Source organism: Coloeus monedula, assembly GCF_965178545.1.
Source record: "Coloeus monedula genome assembly, chromosome: 13".
Lineage (NCBI taxonomy): Eukaryota > Metazoa > Chordata > Aves > Passeriformes > Corvidae > Coloeus > Coloeus monedula.
Window position 1 is genome coordinate 20,181,524 of NC_138793.1, and position 18,310 is coordinate 20,199,833.

General features: G+C 65.4%; 4 protein-coding genes across 4 annotated transcripts; 3 read left to right on the plus strand and 1 right to left on the minus strand.

Annotated features, from left to right (window-relative positions):
- Positions 1–25: 25 nt before the first annotated feature.
- HAS3 (hyaluronan synthase 3) lies at positions 26–2,306 on the plus strand (the record flags this gene model as incomplete). The annotated part of the gene is made up of 3 exons (XM_082289816.1): positions 26–646; positions 1,176–1,277; positions 1,383–2,306. 3 exons carry the CDS (start codon positions 26–28, stop codon positions 2,304–2,306), a joined length of 1,647 nt encoding a protein of 548 aa, XP_082145942.1.
- A 1,538-nt stretch (positions 2,307–3,844) lies between these two features.
- On the minus strand, positions 3,845–4,350 carry CHTF8 (chromosome transmission fidelity factor 8; the record flags this gene model as incomplete). The annotated part of the gene is made up of 3 exons (XM_082290329.1): positions 3,845–4,060; positions 4,135–4,252; positions 4,328–4,350. 3 exons carry the CDS (start codon positions 4,348–4,350, stop codon positions 3,845–3,847), a joined length of 357 nt encoding a protein of 118 aa, XP_082146455.1.
- Positions 4,351–4,987: 637 nt separating this feature from the next.
- On the plus strand, positions 4,988–9,837 carry UTP4 (UTP4 small subunit processome component). Its single transcript, XM_082289992.1, has 16 exons — positions 4,988–5,232; positions 5,495–5,686; positions 5,760–5,844; positions 5,945–6,034; positions 6,171–6,379; positions 6,508–6,679; positions 6,760–6,851; positions 7,212–7,308; positions 7,495–7,559; positions 7,659–7,781; positions 7,895–8,054; positions 8,289–8,395; positions 8,600–8,695; positions 8,868–9,053; positions 9,133–9,243; positions 9,617–9,837. The coding sequence occupies exons 1-16, from the start codon at positions 5,074–5,076 to the stop codon at positions 9,731–9,733; spliced, it is 2,061 nt and encodes a 686-aa protein (XP_082146118.1). The 5' UTR covers positions 4,988–5,073; the 3' UTR covers positions 9,734–9,837.
- Positions 9,838–10,470: 633 nt separating this feature from the next.
- On the plus strand, positions 10,471–17,304 carry SNTB2 (syntrophin beta 2). Its single transcript, XM_082290266.1, has 7 exons — positions 10,471–10,909; positions 14,603–14,813; positions 15,227–15,437; positions 15,887–16,029; positions 16,193–16,389; positions 16,472–16,653; positions 16,852–17,304. Exons 1-7 carry the CDS (start codon positions 10,480–10,482, stop codon positions 16,942–16,944), a joined length of 1,467 nt encoding a protein of 488 aa, XP_082146392.1. The 5' UTR covers positions 10,471–10,479; the 3' UTR covers positions 16,945–17,304.
- Positions 17,305–18,310: the final 1,006 nt, after the last annotated feature.

Sequence of the window (18,310 nt, forward strand, 5' to 3'; positions counted from 1 at the left end):
CTGATCGTGCCCCGTGTCCCCCCAGATGCCAGGGAGCCTCTCCACGGCCCTGCGTGTCGTGGGGACCAGCCTCTTCGCCGTGGCAGTGCTGGGGGGAATCCTGGCCGCCTACGTCACAGGGTACCAGTTCATCCACACGGAGAAGCACTACCTCTCCTTCGGGCTCTACGGGGCCATCCTGGGGCTGCACCTCTTCATCCAGAGCCTCTTCGCCTTCCTGGAGCACCGGCGCATGCGGGGCGAGGGGCAGCCGGTGCGGCCGGGGCGCTCGGTGGCCCTCTGCATCGCCGCCTTCCAGGAGGATCCCGACTACCTGACGAAGTGCCTGCGCTCTGTCAAGCGCATCGCCTTCCCTGACCTCAAAGTGGTGATGGTGGTGGACGGGAACGGCCCCGATGACACCTACATGCTGGACATCTTCCACGACGTGATGGGCTCTGAGCACTCTGGCAGCTACATCTGGAGGAGCAACTTCCACGCGCAGGGCGAGGGGGAGACGGAGGCCGGGCTGCGGGAAGGGCTGGCCCGTGTTCAGGCGCTGGTCCGCAGCAACACCTACTCCTGCATCCTCCAGAAGTGGGGCGGGAAGCGGGAGGTGATGTACACGGCATTCCGGGCGCTTGGAGACTCCGTGGACTATATCCAGGTGCATGCATGGGCTGGGGGGATGTGGGCAGCGAGCGTCCTGCCGGCATGGCCGGGCAGAGCGGCTGTGGGTGGAACGGGAGCAGTCCCGGGAATCCTCAGTAGCACCTGGGTGCCTGGCACTGGGTCTAGCCCCATGCATGACAGTGCAGGGCTGGGGGCAACTGGCACTGGGGTGGCTGAGCTGTTGAGCCCTGCCCACACAGCTGCCCACGGGGGTGTCCCATCACCTCCTCAGCACATGCCCGGCTGTGGTGCCATGCCGTGGGACAGTGCGGCACGGGGCGCAAGGTCCCCACATGCGGTGACTGGGACAGGTCCTCCCTCAGTGCCAGCAGCCAGAGATGGGTGTCCTGGGCAGCGGTGCCCCGGTACCACCGGGTGCTCTGCTCCCTGCCATCGCCTGCCGGTCTCCGGGGCTCTGCCTGGTCTCGCCGTCCGCGGCTCAGGCTTGCCTGGCTGTGGGCTGGGCTGTCTGCCGGGTGTGCGTGGGCGGCGGGAGCGGGGCTCGACATTCCCTCTGCCCCCAGGTGTGTGACTCAGACACGGTGCTGGACCCCGCCTGCACCGCCGAGATGCTCCGCATCCTGGAGGCCGACCCCCACGTCGGCGGCGTTGGCGGCGACGTCCAGGTACCCTGGCATGCGGGAGGGCACCCCGGGCGGTGAGGCGAGGGCAGGGCTGGGGGTGCCGGGGGCCTGCAGCACTGCCGGGGCTCACATCCATCCCCTCCCCAGATCCTGAACAAGTACGACTCGTGGCTCTCCTTCCTGAGCAGCGTGCGGTACTGGATGGCCTTCAACGTGGAGCGCGCGTGCCAGTCGTACTTCGGGTGCGTGCAGTGCATCAGCGGCCCCCTGGGCATGTACCGCAACGCGCTGCTGCAGCAGTTCCTCGAGGACTGGTACCACCAGACCTTCCTGGGCAGCAAGTGCAGCTTCGGGGACGACCGGCACCTCACCAACCGCGTGCTCAGCCTGGGCTACCGGACCAAGTACACGGCTCGCTCCAAGTGCCTGACGGAGACCCCCACGCGGTACCTGCGCTGGCTCAACCAGCAGACCCGCTGGAGCAAGTCCTACTTCCGCGAGTGGCTCTACAACGCACTCTGGTTCCACAAGCATCACCTCTGGATGACCTATGAGTCGGTGGTCACCGGCTTCTTCCCCTTCTTCCTCATCGCCACCGTCATCCAGCTCTTCTACCGTGGCCGCGTCTGGAACATTCTCCTGTTCCTGCTGACAGTGCAGCTGGTGGGTGTCATCAAGGCCACCTATGCCTGCTTCCTGCGTGGCAATGCCGAGATGATCTTCATGTCCCTCTATGCCCTCCTCTACATGTCCAGCCTGCTGCCCGCCAAAATCTTCGCCATTGCCACCATCAACAAGTCGGGCTGGGGCACCTCAGGGCGCCGCACCATTGTGGTGAACTTCGTGGGGCTGCTGCCGGTGTCAGTGTGGGTGGCGGTGCTGCTGGGCGGGCTGGCCTACACCGCCTACAGCCAGGACCTCTTCAGCGAGACCGAGGTGGCCTTTCTCATCTCAGGTGCCATCCTCTATGCCTGCTACTGGGTGGCCCTGCTCACCCTCTACCTGGCCATCGTCGCCCGCCGCTGTGGCAAGCGACAGGAGCAGTGTGGGCTGGTCTTCACTGAGGTCTGACCGCAGGGTGGTCCGTGCCAGGGTCATCCCGTGTGCCGTGGCGATCCAGCGTGTCAGGGTAAGCCACCCCCCATCCCCTCTTCCCCATGCCGGAACCACCAGGTGCTGGGGTGATCCCACATGCTGGAGTGAACACCCCCAGTCCCCTTTTTCCCCATCCCGGAGCTGCTGGGCAGCGCTGAGCGCTCCCAACCCTTGGCATTTCTCATCAGATCTTGAAATCTTGCTTTTTTTCTTTATTAAGATGTTTATTTTTCCTATATTTTCATTTTTCCACACGGAGAAGCCGAGCCAGGGCTGCCCATCACCCAGCTGGGTGCTGCCGGCCGCAGCCCCGCTGTGCCCTATGGAGCACCCTGGTGTGGAGCGCTGCTGGCCGCGCTCCTCCCGCCCCACTCCAGAATTTTCCACCCTTTGGTGCTTTTTACGGGGATTTCAGTCCCACCTCCATGGTGCTACAGCACTTCCCACCCCCAGGACACACAGTCTCCGTCCAGCATGGTGCCAGCGCTGCTGGCTGGTGCTGCCTCTGCCCCACGGCTGCGTGCGGGCACGTACCCACGGGGAGCCCCCCAGGCCTTTCGGGGGGTCTGGCTGCTCCAGGAGGGCAGCAGGTCCCTTCAGCTTTGCCAAAGAGCCAAGGGGGGATCCTGGTATGGAGAAACTGGGAAAACTGGGGGGCTGTGTGTTGGCCAGAGTGTTGCTGGAGACCCTTTCGGGCCATGTCACACTCTGGGCAACCCACAGCCCCATCATTCCCACCCCGCTACCTTCCCAGCAGTGGGAAGATGGGGATTTAGGAAAGGTGCTTCCCAACCTTTCCCCTCCCCAGGGAATTCACCTGTGGGTCCTTTTTTCAGGACTTGGATAAAAATCCCTTTCTATGACAGAGCTTTTAGCTGGTTTTTGTTTAATTTAATACAAGGTTTTTTAGAAGACTTTTGTAGCTCTTTGGTATTGTTGCAGATGGTTTGTAAATCTATTTATTTTTGAACCTGCCAGGGGGATTTTTTTTCATATTTCGGGCGGAAAAAGCTGGTTTTTATATCCTGATGGAATGTGGAAATAAAGACTTGCAGTGAGGATACATGGTGTGTTTTGGGGAGGGTCCCTGGTCCCCCTGCCTGACTTGAGGGAGGTTGGTCCTGAGTCCCTGCATGGCACTGGTGCCCCTACAGCTGCAGGGAGGGGGTAGAAGGAGACATCACCACACTGGCACCTCCGTGGATCCCTGGGAGCTGCTGGACACTGCGGGCAGCCCGTAGGGTGGGACACCCCTGCCCAGGCTCACAGGAGGTCCCTATCTACCAGGAGCTGTATCCCTGAGGGTGACCCACAGGGTCTGAGGCCAAGAGCTTGGTCACTCTCTGAAAATAGTCATTTTGGGGGGGACAAGTGACCCAGAAAGGGCTCTAGGTGTCCAGACACCAGCAGCTCCAGAGTCCTCTGTGCAGGACAGGGATGAGGTCCTGGATCTTCCCAAGTCCCTGCCGCTCTTTCCAGCAGCAGATCACAGTTCACAGCCCACATCCTTCCCCTTAGACCTTCTTGGGCACGTGGGTGATGATGGGCTTGGGGCGGGTTTTGAAGAGCAGTTTGGTTTTGATGAGGGCGGTGACGGTGTAGCGGCCGTGGGGCCCCGCGGGGCTGGGCTGGGGGGCTCCTCCCTGCTTCACCAGCACGGCAAACGGCTTCTCCAGCTGCACCACCTTCCCGTAGAGGATGTGATGGCCCACGATGAGCACAGGGATACCCTGGGGAGAGCAGCGGGTGAGGGTGAGGCTGGGCTGGAGGGTTCCTGGAGGGTGCCGGCGGTGTCCAGCCTCACCTCAGAGGTGTAGTGCAGGTCTCCCAGCAGGCTCCCGGCCAGGCTCCCGCTCTGCCTGGGCACCACCTCGCCCTGCAGCTCCACCAGCACCCACTGTGCCAGGGCCCCCACGCCGCCGCTGTGGGAGAGAGGGGGGGGTCACCCTGGGCCCGGCTAGCACAGGGGCCACGGGGACCGGACCTGCAGGGCTCACCTGGAGATGACGATCTGCACCATGCTGGGGCTCTGCCAGGGGCTGCAGAGACACGCTCAGGGCAGGGGGAGCAGGTAGGGGAGCAGGAGCCCCTGGCCCTTCCCCTCTACCCCTGGGGCCCCAGGATGGGCTTCTGTCCCTGGGCCCCCCACACACTCACCATGCACAGACCCCCGTTCTGGGCCCACAGATCCTGAGATCAATCCCCCTGGGCCCCACAGACCCCCAAGCCCAGATCTCCCCCCAGCGCGTCCTACTGCCCCCCCAGCCCCACAGACACCCCAGATCCAGCCCCCAGCACCCCCAGCCCTCCCGTCCAGACGCCAGACCCCCCCAGACCCATCCCCTCCCCGCTACCCATAGACCCCCATGCCCAGAACCCCCCCCCCCAGACCCGCCGCCGGGCCCGGCGCCTCCCGTGCCGCCGCCCGGTTGCGCGGGGCGCTGGTGCCCTCCAGCGGCACCGGCGCCGCGGGGCCGGCCCGGGGCAGTCCGGTGGGGCCGCTCGGGGCCGAACCCCTCCCGCCTGCACCGTGCGCTCACCCCAGGCCGCGCCCCGGCCCCGCCGCCCCGGCTCCGCTCCCGCGCCCGCCGCCGGCAGCGCCCGAATCTCCCGCCGCGCCGCCGCTTCCGCTTCCGGTGACGCGCGGCCCCCGGGGCAGCTCCGGTTCCGGCGCGCCGCGCGCACGTGGGGCGGAGCGGGACCGGGACCGGGGCCGGAGCGGCGCCGGGGCCGGCGGAGCGCGATGGGCGAGTTCGAGGTGCACCGGGTGCGGTTCTTCGGGCTGGTGCCGGCGGGCGTGCGCTGCCTCGCCTGCCACCCCCGCGGCGCCCGCCTGGCGCTGGCCCGCACCGACGGCACCGTCGAGGTGTACAACTTCGCCGCCAACTACTTCCAGGAGAAGGTGAGGGCACTGGCACGGGCCGTACCGGGCTTGTGCTGAGCCGTACCGAGCTTTATCGAGCTTGTACCGGGTACGTACCGTGCACGTACCGAGCCCGTACCGTGCTTACTTGATCCTTCCGGTCGGCATCGAGCCTAGCCGGGCCGTACCGAGCCGGGAGCAGGCTTTACTTGGCCCTACGGATCCGCACCGGGGCTGTACCGGGCTTTATTCGGCCCCGCTGATCCGTACCGGGCCGTACCGTGACCCCGTCCCTGCGCAGGTGATCCCCGGGCACGAGGCGCGGTCGGTGGAGTCGCTGTGCTGGGCGGCCGGGGACCGGCTGTTCGGGGCCGGGCTCGGCGGGGACATCACCGAGTACGACCTGTCCCGGCTGAGCGCGGCCCGCGGCGTGGATGGCGGCGGGGGCCCCGTCTGGAGCCTGGCGGCCAACGGCACCGGCAGCCAGCTGGCGGTGAGTCCCGCCGGGCGCGGCGGCGGGGGCACAGCGTCCCGCTGTGACCCGCGCTGATCCCCATCCCCCGCAGATCGGCTGCGAGGACGGCTCCGTTAAGATCTTCCAAGTCGTTCCTGGGGGAATCCAGTTTGAGCGGAACCTGGACAGGCGGAAAGGTGGGTCCTGGCTGCAGTACCGTGCCTCTGTCGCTCCGGGCATCCCGGTGGCCGCGGGGCTGCGAGCCCACGGGCTCTCACACGGAGCTTCCCTCCCCAGGCCGTGTCCTGTGCCTGTCGTGGCACCCCTCAGACACTCACATCGTGGCCGGCTCCATCGACTTCTTCCGTGTGATCGATGTCACTTCAGGTACCTGCTGCCCCTGGAGTGATCCCATCCCATCCCATCCCATCCCATCCCATCCCATCCCATCCCCCGGGACCGCTGGCACCCACCGGCCGCACCGGGGGATCCCCCGGTCACCCTCAGCCTTCTCCCACTCCAGGCCAGACGGTGCAGAGGATCATGGTGAACCACCACATGGAGAAGGCCAAGCGCGAGTGCGTGGTGTGGGCCATCGCCCTCCTCTCCCGCGGCACCGTGGTCAGCGCCGACTCCTTCGGGAGGGTGCAGTTCTGGGACTGGGAGCAGGGCACACTGGCAGAGTCCCACACCGTCAGCACCTCGGCCGCGCTCTCTCTGGCTGTGTCAGAGGTGGGCGAGACCCCCGTGTCCCCCCCGGGCTGACGAGGAGCGGGAGCCGCTGCACTCGGTGCCTCCCAGCAGTGCCCTCCTGTTCCTCCCAGTCTGCTCCCACAACCTTGTCCTGTTTTCCTCTGCAGAAGGAGGACAGCATCGTCGTGGGCACCTCGACCGGGGCCACCTACCAGCTGCAGCTGCTGCCAGTGAAGCTGGGCGGGCTGGAGAAGCGCTGGGTGCGGACAAAGCCCTTCCAGTACCACAGCCACGACGTGCGGGCCGTGGCACACAGCCCCACCGCCCTCATCTCCGGGGGTAGGACTGCCGGTGGCACCGGGACCGGGCTGGATCTCCCCTCGTGGTACTGGCTTGGCTGACCTGTGCTTGACTTCCAGGCCTGGATGCCCAGCTGGTGATCCGCCCACTGATGGAGAAGATACAGAAGAAGGGGTACGACGCAGCACTCCGAAAATTCACCTTCCCCCATGTGAGTGATGCATGGATTGGGGTCTTGGGGCTGGTAGGGCTGGCAGGGCTGGATCTCCCTGCCCCGCCAGGTGCCCTCATTGCTCTGCCAGGATTCCTTCCCCGTCCCTGGGTCCCTTCTCTGCCCCATTGTGTCCCCTTTCCTGGTACATCTGGAGGCTTCTGCCAAGGAGCAGTAGAAGTCGTCAAGCTGGTCTTGCTGGTCCCGCTGGGTCTACATCTCCAGGCTCCCATCCCACAGACCTGATTTCCCTGCTCTCCCCCGCTGCGGAGTCTCCAGCACCCTAGGGCATTTCAGCTGTGCCCCAGCCCGTTGTGCCAGGCTGTGGGTCCATGACATCCTGCCTGTTTTTCCACGCAGCGACGCCTCGTCTCCTGCGCCAGGAAAGCCCGGCTGCTCCTCTTCCAGTTCTCCCAGCACCTGGAGCTCTGGAGACTTGGCTCCACTGAGGAGACCGGTGAGTCACAGGCGCAGCTCTCCGGTGTCGGCTCCCTGGCAGAGCCCATGCTGCCAGCAGGATTTTGGGATTGAGCTGGCCTGCGCCTCGGGGAAGGGTCTGGGCACTCCCCCAGGATCTGCAGCTGCTCAAAGGGCCCTGTGATTTTCCCACTATCACTGATGCTCCGTGTGGTTTCTTTCCCAGGAAAGGACGGCGAGGTCCTTCCCTTGTGCCGGATGCCGGAGCACCTCGTGCAGCTCAAGAGCAAGGTAGGGCTGAGGGGGCTGGGGTGTCCCTGGGGCAGCTGAGGGGTGTGTGCTGCGCTCTGGGGGTTCCTCGGGCCGCCCTCAGCCCCGTGGCATTCCCAGGGCCCGGAGCACATCTACTGCAGCTGCGTCTCACCCTGCGGCACCTGGGTCGGCTACTCCACCGCCTCCCGCTTCCAGCTGTACCGCGTGCGCTGTGACGGGGACGGCGTCAGCCTCAGGAAGGTCAGAGGGGTGGGGGGCTGTGGGGTCCTGGGGGCTGGTGTGGCCAGTGTCACTTGTGGGGAGTGTGGGTGACAGTGGGGTGGCTGCCAGGGCTGTGTTGTCCCTGCTCCCAGGTCCCCAGAGTGCCCAAGCTGCTGCCTCCGGCCTACCAGCTCCAGTTCTCCGCCGACTCCGACAGCCTCTTTGTCGCCTCCGCTCGAGGATCTGTCCATGTCCTCCAGCTGCTGGAGCCGGGGGGCTGCAAACACCTGCACACCCTGCGGCCGCCCTCAGGTGTGGGCTGGGGGGAGCTGGGATGGTGCTGGGGGTTCCTGGGCTCCACATCCCCCTCCCCTGTGGGGGCAGAGGGAGGGTGTCCCCCTTTCCTGCCCTGAGGGGCACGTGAGTTTCTCCTGGGGTTGTTTGTGCCCTGATGGCCTGGCACTGGATGATCTGGGGATGTGGGGTTGGGTGTCCCTGGGGGGTTTGGGGCTCCCAGCACCCCTCTCAGCCTGAGGGTCTCTGCAGGCTGCTCTGAGGCTGTTTACCTGCTGGCGCCGAGCGCGGACGGGCACTGGCTGGCGGCCGTCAGCGGCGACTGGGCCATCCACATCTACAACCTGAAATGCTTCAAGGTGGGCCTGGGAATGAGCCCCCAGCCTCAGGGGATGGGGCATGGGGAGCTCAGCAGGCAGGGCTATGCATCCCCATAGTGGGGCTGGGCATGTGGCAAAGGGGGTCAGAGGCAGTCCCGGAGGTTCTGGTCAGGGGTGGGTGTGTGGGAGAGGTGCCAGCGGTGGCCCTGGTGGGTCCTGTCAGTGCATTGTCCCCTCCTGCAGCATCACTGCGTGGTGCCCACCTACAGCTGCGCCGTATCGGCCCTCGCCATCCACCCCAGCACCAACAACCTTGTGATCGCCTACTCAGACCAACAGGTGGGAGCTTTTCTGGTCCAGCTTTCATGGCCCTGCTCCCTTCCCCGTGCCTCTCTCCCTGCCCTCAGAGCTTTTCGGCCTGGCTTGGGGACCTGGCTGGAGCCGCTGGTGCGGAGGTGCTGCCAGGAGCAGACGCCCCTGAGCCGCCCCGTGTCCCTGCTGTCCTGTGCAGCTGTTTGAGTTCAGCATCCCCGAGAAGCAGTACACGAGCTGGAGCCGCGCCGTGCAGAGCCGGGGGCTGCACCGCGCCTGGCTGGAGCGGGACTCGCCCATCACACACATCACCTTCAACCCCAAGAACCCCGCACACATCCTGCTCCACGACACCTACCTGCTCTGCGTCCTCGACAAGTCCCTGGTGAGCCGGCGAGAGGGCTGGGGGTGCCCGGGGCATGTTCCTGTGGGAGCACTGACCTGGGCTGTGCCCGCTCTCGCAGCCCCTGCCCGATGACAGCACCCTCCTGATGAACCAGAGCACCCTGAAACAGCTCCCAGAGACAGCCAGGAAGCGGCAGCTCCACGCCTTCAAGATCTGCAAGAAGTTCCAGGTTGGGTGATGGTGTTGGCGGGCAGGGTCATGGAGATGCTCGGGCTCTGGAGAGGGACTTTGAACGTGGGCCTGGAGTGCCAGGACAAGGGGGAATGGCTTCCCACTGCCAGAGGGCAGGGTTAGATGGGATATTGGGAAGGAATTCTTGGCTGTGAGGGTGGGGAGGCCCTGGCACAGGGTGCCCAGAGAAGCTGTGGCTGCCCCTGGATCCCTGGGAGTGTCCAAGGCCAGGCTGGACATTGGGGCTTGGAGCAGCCTGGGATAGTGGAAGATGTCCCTGCCCATGGCAGGGGGTGGAACAGGATCCCTTAAAGGTCTCTTCCACGCCAAACTGTTCCCTGATTCCATGTTTCCCATCTCCTGCCCTGCAGCCCCTGCTCTTCATGGATCTGCTGGACGAGAACTGCCTGGTTGTGGTGGAACGACCCATCATGGACTTCAAAACCCAGCTGCCTCTGCCTGTCCAACAGAAGAAATTTGGCACCTGAGAGCAGAAGAAGCTGCTCCAACCTCGGGAACTGTCTTTCTGCTTCCTGGGGCACTGTAGGAATTTTCCTAGGGTGCTGTAGGAATAAAACCTCGCTGTTCTGTACACGTCCAGGCTCAGGGCTTATTCTTGTTGTGGGTGACTCCCTGTTGTCACATCACCATCATGTCATCATTATCCTCATATCCCTCCAGTGTTCCTCCCCGGCGCTGTGGGGACAAGGTGACATCCCAAATTCTGTCCCTTCTCCCTGCCAGTGTCTAATCCCAGTGTTGGCTTCTCTCTCCCCAGCGGCCGCGTGGGTCCGTGGGTGCTGCTTGGGGCCGGGAAGCCTCGTTCCCTAAGGACGGGGCTCTGTGGGTGTTGCGTGGGGCAGGGAAGCGTCATTCCCTCAGGATGGAGAGAGGGAGATCGGGAATCCCCGGAGAATTAAGGGAGATTTGAAGCGCAGGTCGTGAAATAAATCGCAGCGCGCGAAATAAATCTCGGCGCCAGACATGGCGTGCGGGGGCGTGGCTCCCCGGGCCCCGCCTTCTGACGCGACCAATCACAGCGGCGGCGGCTTAGCCGCCACCTCTGCGATTGGTGGCACGGGAGGCGGGGGCGGGGCGTCCCCACCCCGGCCCCCCCGGCCCCCCGAGCCTACCGCAGCGCGCCATGCGGGCGGGGGCGGGGCCAGGAAGCCGCGCCCTCCCGCCAAGCCACGCCCCTTCCCCGGTGACCGGCGGCGGCGGCGGCGGCGGCGGCATGGCCGTGTGGACCCGGGCTTGTAAAACGGGGCTGCTGGAGCTGCTCCTCCGGGAACGCTGGGTCCGTGTGTCGGCGGAACTGACCGGGGAAACGCTGAGCTTAACGGCGGAACCGGGAACCGGCGATCCGTCGGTGGTGAACGGCGTGGTGAACGGCAACGCGGAGGCGGCGGCACCCGGTGGCGTGAGGAGGGTGCGGGTGGTGAAAGCGGAGGCGGGAGGGCTCGGGATCAGCATTAAGGGAGGTCGGGAGAATCGGATGCCGGTGCTGATCTCACGGATCTTCCCGGGATTGGCGGCGGAAAGGAGCGGGGCGCTCCGGTTAGGCGACGCCATCCTCGCTGTTAACGGCGTCGATCTCCGCGATGCCACCCACGATCAAGCTGTGCAGGCGCTGAAGAGAGCCGGGAGGGAGGTCATCCTTGAAGGTAACGCCTAAACCCCTTCATCTCCCCCAATCCCCGGTACGGGCCCCTGCTGCTCTCCTGACCCCCACCCTGCTGCTCCCCCGCCGTTACCGGCTCCCACCACACTCCCCTGCCGCTGTCACCGGACTCCCGGGCTCCCCTTGGGTCCCTTTTCCGGGTGTGGGACGCCACTCCCCCCACCCCAGTCCTGGCGTGTGTGTGTGTTCACCCCCAAAAGCCCCAACCCCCGTGGGCCCCCCAGGCACGGGGACAGGGACTGGGGTGTCCCCTCCTGGTCGGGCTGTTCCCTCTGTGGCAGGATGGGGACCCCTCACAGCTGGGAACAAGAACATGACATCTCTGCTGGTTGTTTCCCTCCAGGACAGACTTGAGTCCCTCAGAAACAGATCTGGGGTCCCCGGGGACAGACTTGGCGTCCCCCAGGATAGACTTGGTGTCCCCTGGCTGTGGCGTCCCCCTGAACAGGTTGTCGCCTATCCTTGGTGACAGAATCCCCAGGCTGGCTGACTGTCCCCAGGGAGGGCTTCGACCCCGGGCGCTGGTTCGTGATCTGCCCGTGTCCCTGCGAGCTCAGCCTCCCCGCGGGCTCGGTGTCCCTGTGGGCCCTGTGCCCACGGCACAGCTGGCTCGGGACTGGCCTGACAGAGCCACCGGCTCCTGCCCGACCTGTTCCCAGCAGCCCGACAAGCTCGGGCAAGACCTGCCCAGCCCAAGGCACGGCATGGGGCTCGTGCCATGGGGCACCGTGAGGACACGAGCCCCCTGTGCCGGGGGTCAGGGTGCCCCATACAGTGCTGTGGTGCCACACACTGTCCAGGTGTCCCGGCACGTCCATCTGTCCTCTGCTGCACGAGGCTCCTCCATGGACACGGTGCCCGTTGGGCACAGGGTATGGGGACAGGTGCTGCTGCTTTCTCACCTGCTCCTGGCACACTGTGAGGAGGGGACGTGGCTGGGCTCCCTGCTGTGGGCACACCTGGCACGAGGTGCTTGGCCGTGGCTGGAGCGTGGCAGGGGCTGAGGTGGAGCGGCGGTGTTGGGCTTGGTGCTTTGGTCAGGGCTGCTGTTGGACACAGCGAGAGTCCCCACGGGACCCCGTGCCGGATTCAGTGCGTCCTTCCTCGGGCTGCCTGGCTGTTTGATCCTGTCCCACAGGAGCTCCAGCTCCGTGCTGTGTTTGTCCCTGACTTCCGCCACGGGCATGGGCACTGCAGCAGACGCCTCTTCCCTTCCTTTCCCTTCCTTTGCTTTCTCTTCCTTTCCTTTCCCTTCCTTTTCCTTCCTTTCCTTCCTTTCCTTTCCCTTCCTTTCCCTTCCTTTCCCTTCCTTTCCCTTCCTTTCCCTTCCTTTGCTTTCTCTTCCCTTCCTTTCCCTTCCTTTCCCTTCCTTTCCCTTCCTTTCCCTTCCTTTCCCTTCCTTTCCCTTCCTTTCCCTTCCTTTCCCTTCCTTTCCCTTCCTTTCTCTTCCTTTCCCTTCCTTTCCCTTCCTTTCCCTTCCTTTCCTTTCTTTCCCTTCCTTTCCTTCCTTTCCCTTCCTTTCCCTTCCTTTCCCTTCCTTTGCTTTCTCTTCCCTTCCTTTCCCTTCCTTTCCCTTCCTTTCCCTTCCTTTCCCTTCCTTTCCCTTCCTTTCCCGTCCTTTCCCTTCTCACTTTGGCTGGGCACTGCTGGTCCGATGGCTGTGGTGGGACCATCCGGTGGTCAACTGGTATCAGCGGGCCCCGGAGAGGAGCTGGTGGGAGGCACTGGCTGTGCTATCCAGCCCCATCCCTCCTCACCAGCCCTGGAGCTGTGACCACCCTGGCAGGTGCCAGAGCTTCTCCTGGGCCCTCTGCCAGTGGAGGAGGCGGGACCATCAGCCCCAAACCAGCATCTCCGTGGGGCTGGTGTCACCCGTCCCGGGTCCTGGGTTTGGCCCCAGGGCCCACGCCAAGCACCTCCCCCGGGTGCCCACAGGCCCTGTCTGCTGCCCTGGGGGAAGGAAGCCCTTCCGCCCCTGCGGGAAGCTGTGGGCACTGCCTAGGGCACGGCCGGGCACGAGCCTTGGAAACCTGGTGGGTGTTCCCTGCTGGGTGCAGGGGGCTCGGCCCCGGTGAAGCCGTGTGCGGCCGGCGCTGCCGTGCAGCCGGAGCAGCCGCCTTCCTGCGGCGGGACGGGCGAGGGGCGCAGCAACAGCTGGGCTTCCTCTGTGGTGAGCGCGTAGGTGGGGCGGCGGTGGCTGTGCCGGCGTGATGGTGGCTGTGCCAGGGCAGTTTCCGTGGCTGTGCTGGTGCAGCTGTGTGCTGGTCACCAGCTCGCCAGAAGCAGAAGGGGTGGTTGCAGGTGCCACCACCCGAGTGCCAGCCTCGTGCCTGCTGGCACAAGGTGCTCCATGTCCTGCCTGCACCGTGGATGCATCCTACTGAAAACTGGGAGCCAGTTCTGCTGCCCCCACCATGGGCATCCACCACTGCCAGTCACCACGGGGCACCCACGCTTCTCTGGTAGTGCCCTGGCACAGCACTCAGGCCCTGGTGCTGCTGGCTGCCCAGCTTGGCCTCTCACCCTCCTGACTCCATCGGGGTCAGTGCCTGCACCGCAGGGTCGCAGCACTGTGAGCTGGAGCCCCCATAGGCTGAGCTCCCTCCCAGTGCTGGAGGCAGCTGCCCACATCTGGCAAACATCTGCCAAGTGGCCCCGCAGCGGGAGCTGCCGGCCGTGGCGCTGCCCGCGGCGCTCCCTGCCCGGCCCGGCAGCAGGATTAGGGGTGCGGGGACGGCGGTAATCCCGGGATCAGCGCGACGGCAGCTAATATTAACTCGTGTGCTGCCCACAGCAAGGGCAAGCGCCTCGTGGCAGCGCCGTGGCTCAGCAGAGCTGGTGGGAAGGTGGGGGACTGGTGTTTCCTGCCCACTCCCCATCGCTGCTGTCCTATCCTTGCCCCCCTCCCCACTCGGCAGCTCTGCAGTGAAGGATTGGCAGCAGCACAGCCTGGGCCCCACCGCCAGTGTTGCTCCCCCTCCAGTGGGCCTGGCTGTGGCATTGTGCCGGCTGCAGGATCCTTTCACCACTTGCTCCCCAGTGCAATACAGCCTATTTGCTGTTTTGGTTTGGTTTTCCCTCTCGCTGCCTCATCTCTGTCCCCAGCGTGTCCCTCCCTTGGCCTTGGCTGCTGGGGCTCGGCACAGGCCGGCCGAGAGCCGTGTCCGGGCGGGGGTCCAGGGCTGCTGTCAGCGGGGTGGTGCTGGGGTGGGACAGTCCGGGGGGAGCAGGAGCTGGAGCTGGTGCCTCCTTCCTTCCTTCCCGGCCTGGAGAGGCGCGTGGAGCCGGGATGTCTTGGCTGCACACCCTCCTCGCCCTGTGGGTGTGAGCGGCAGTGTCGGCTCAGCATCGCCTGCAGTGCTGGAAACTTGGCGGGCACAGTCCTGGCTGCGACGACAGCGGCAGGGCAGGATGGGACCAGGATGGGCTGCAGCCTGACCTCCCGCCCAGCACCATTGTCCTGTGGCGCCTTCCCCTTCCTACACTCGTGCCGGCAGCGGGATGAGCTGCCAGTGCCGTCCTTCACTTGGGACTTCCCTGACCCGGACAGGGTGGGACCCCCCAAGACCCTCCAAGCTTTGGTGTGTCACCCTATCAGATCAACCCTGGGGCACAGGGCTGTGGTGTGGGGGTGCAGGACCCTCCCCAGGCCTGACTGTCCCCCCGCTTCCCCCAGTGAAGTTCATGCGGGAGGTGACCCCTTACATCAAGAAGCCATCGCTGGTGTCAGACCTGCCGTGGGAGGGGGCGGCCCCGCAGTCCCCCAGCCTGAGTGGCAGCGAGGACTCGGGGTCCCCGCAGCACCAGGGTCTCCGTGACCGCAAGGTGATCCCCCTCAAGATGTGCTTTGCTGCCCGGAACCTCAGCATGCCTGACCTGGAGAACAGGTGAGGACAGGGGCTGCCGGTGGGTGCCAGTATGGGAGATCCTGCTCCCCAAAGACCCCCAGGACAGGACTGGGTCTGTCCACCAGTGCCCGTGTGACTGACCCTGCGCCCCATGGACACCCTGGGCACAGCTGGGGGCTGCCCATCAATGAGGCCGTGACCTCCTGCTTTGTCCACTGAGCTGTAGAGGGACAGTCCAGATGGTTTGGCCAGGGCCAGGGCTATGCCATGTTCTCTCCCAGACGCCTGGCAGCCCTTCTGCCTCAAAATGAGGGCTAAAAGCCCTGGCAGGTGGAAATGCACGGTGGAAGCCCCAGATCAGTGCAGCCAGTTTGCTGTGCTGGGTACAGGCAGGGGCTCACTCGGCTGGGTGCTGATGTCCCACCCTGGACCATGTCCCTGTCCCCTCACAGGCTGATCGAGCTGCACTCGCCGGACAGCCGGAACACGCTGGTGCTGCGGTGCCGGGACACAGCCACAGCCCACGCCTGGTTCAGTGCCCTGCACGCCAACATCACCGCGCTGCTGCCCCAGGTCCTGGCCGAGCTCAACGCCACGCTGGGCTCTGGCAGCCCCACGGCTGGCGGCCGGGAGGTGAAGCACATCGCCTGGCTGGCTGAGCAGGTATGCACTGATGGGATATGCTGGGGTGCTCCCAGGGATAGCAGTGCCAACGAGATGTGCCAAGGATGCCACTGGGGCTGTGGATGCAGACAGAGAGCCCAGCCTGGGCACTGTCTCTGCTGCTCTCCCATCCGGCTGTGCCCCGGTGATGGCAGCATTTCCTGTGCCCTCAGCCCCTTCTCCCACTGGGATTTTCCAGATGGAACCCCTCATCACACCCTCCCTTTTCCATGAATTCACGGCCTGAGAGCTGCAGCCGGCCCAGGCAGCGTGGTGAGCAGGACCCCTGGGGGCTGCTCCCAGCTTGGTTTCCCAGGATGGCCAGGCTGTGGATGCTGCCTGGCAATGAGGAACCACTGGGTGGGGATCCATCTGACCGTGGGCTCGGGGTTGAGTTGCTGGGTGCCTGCAGCCCCTGGTGCCCCTCATGGTGCCCTGGTGCCCGGCAGGCGCGCCTGGACGGCGGGCGGCAGCAGTGGCGGCCGGTGCTCATGGCAGTGACAGAGAAGGACCTGCTGCTGTACGATGGGATGCCCTGGACCAGGGACGCCTGGGCCTCCCCCTGCCACAGCTACCCACTGGTGGCCACCAGGTGAGCTGGGGCTGGGCCCCCTTGGGGACTGGTGCCCGTTGGCCGAGCCGTGGCTCTGCCTCTCAGAGCAGGGAAGAGACACCAAAGCACTGATGGGCACGGGGTGAGTGGTGCCGGCACTGCCACCGCAGCCCTGACCCCCATCCATCCGCTTACCCTCCAGGCTGGTCCACTCAGGCTCTGGGCGCCGCTCGCCCGCGCTGGGCTCGGAGCTGACGTTCGCCACGCGGACGGGCTCTCGCCAGGGCGTGGAGATGCACGTGTTCCGCGTGGAGACCCACCGGGACCTGTCCGCATGGACGCGCGTCCTGGTGCAGGGCTGTCACGCCGCCGCCGAGCTGATCAAGGAGGTGACTGTGGGTGAGTGCCGCCGTGCTGGGACCCCCGGCTCCCCCCGTGTTCCTCTCCAGGGCTGAGGGGCTGACAGCGGCTGTGCCCGCAGGCTGCACGCTGGGCGGGCAGGAGGTCCAGCTCTCCATCCACTACGAGGGCGGGTTCACCATCTCCCGGGACGAGCCGGGCTCCAGCGTCCTCTTCCGCTACCCCTACGAGCGGCTGAAGATGTCTGCGGATGACGGCATCAGGACCCTCTACCTGGATTTCGGGGGCCCTGAGGGGGAGCTGGTGAGGAGGGGGCAGTCAGGCTCACCCCCCTGGTTTGGGGGACTTCCTCCAGGGCTGGTCCCTGGTTTCCCCCATCCCTGCAGCATCCCAGCTGCCCGGACTCACTGGGTTTGGCTGATTGGAACCCCCAGCCCTGCAATCCTTAGTGCCCCCAGTGGGATGTGGGGGCGGCTGACACCACTTTCCATCTCCCCCCAGGCGCTGGACCTGCACTCCTGCCCCAAGCCCATCGTCTTCGTCCTGCACACCTTCCTCTCAGCCAAAGTCACCCGGATGGGGCTGCTGGCGTAGGTGCCCCGGTCCCCCCGCCCTGTCACGAACCAGCTGGGGGTCACAGAGGGCCCCCAACCTCTCCTGCCCTGTCAGTGCCTTGCTGGGGCTGGGATCGCTGCCTTGAGAGCCGCCAGGAATGTGGCAGGACGGCTGCGGGGGCTGAGCCCCTCCTGCCCCACACCAGCGTTCCCGGCCCCCCAGTGCCCCGGGGGGTCGGGGTACACACGCCAGCTTTAATCCCCCCGGGGCTGAAGCCATCACTGATCTCACCGCCTGTGCCTTGGAGCGGGGCCAGCTCGTCCCCTCCGCCTGGGGGACCCGTGGTGCCCCCCAACTCATGTCCAGGGGAGCCAGTGTCCCCCTGCCTTCGGGCTTCCCCCAAAGAGGTCACATTGTCCCCACATGGGACACGGCTGGGGCTGTGGAACCCCCCATTGCTGCATGACAGGCTCCCCGTGCCCTGCTCGGGGGGGGGGCCACGTTTGTCTTACAGGGGGCACTCAGGGGTGCAAAGGGGATGCTCTGGCCCAGGGTCCTGGTCCCTGGGGCTTGGCCTCCCCGCCATGCCCCACCGGCCCCCAGCAGTGACCCCCAAATCTCCCAAAGGCAGAACAAACGCCGTGTCTCTGCCATGGCCAGGGGCTGGGGCTGCAGGGGACCCTCCTGGGGCTGTCCCTGCCCAGCTGCTGCCGCCTGTGCCCCTCCACCGGGGCCCCCAGGGCAGGACACGTAGATTGATGCACTTTTCGCTTTTTGTACTTTCCCTGCCCTTGGGGGCAGCTCCCACACTTTGGGGGGCTGGGGAGGCCCAGGTAGGACCAGAGTGGGACCCCCAGGGCTCCCCCCTCCTACTGAGACCCCAGTACCCCCCAGCCAAACTCCTGCATGGTTCTCTGCTTCTGGGGGGCTGTGCTGGGCAGGGGTGCTGTGGGGTGCTGGCCTGGGGTGCTGCCCCCTCTCCTTCTATTTTTGTATTCTTTGTAAATCGCTATTTATATCAGATTGCCTTTTCCAGGGGCTCCGAGTCTCGCTCTGAGTCTGTTGTGGGGATGGTGGGAGGAATGAGGGTCTCTGGAAGGAATGGGGGGATCTCTGGGGAAGCTGGGGTGGTCTCTATGGAGAATTCTGAGGGGGCTGGGGCAGCTTTGACAGCAGGGGCGGCGGGGCCAGTGCAGCTCTGGGACAGGTGGGCACAGCAGTGGGCACAGCAGCGGGCACAGGGACCTGAGGGTGTTCGGGGAGGGGGTGGGTGTGTGTGCGGGCACAGGTAAATACCGTGCAGGCTGTGTACTTGGGCACGCACACACGGGCACGCGCACACACACATACATGAACGCACACAGACACATTTACAGACAGACACACACGAACGCACACAGACACA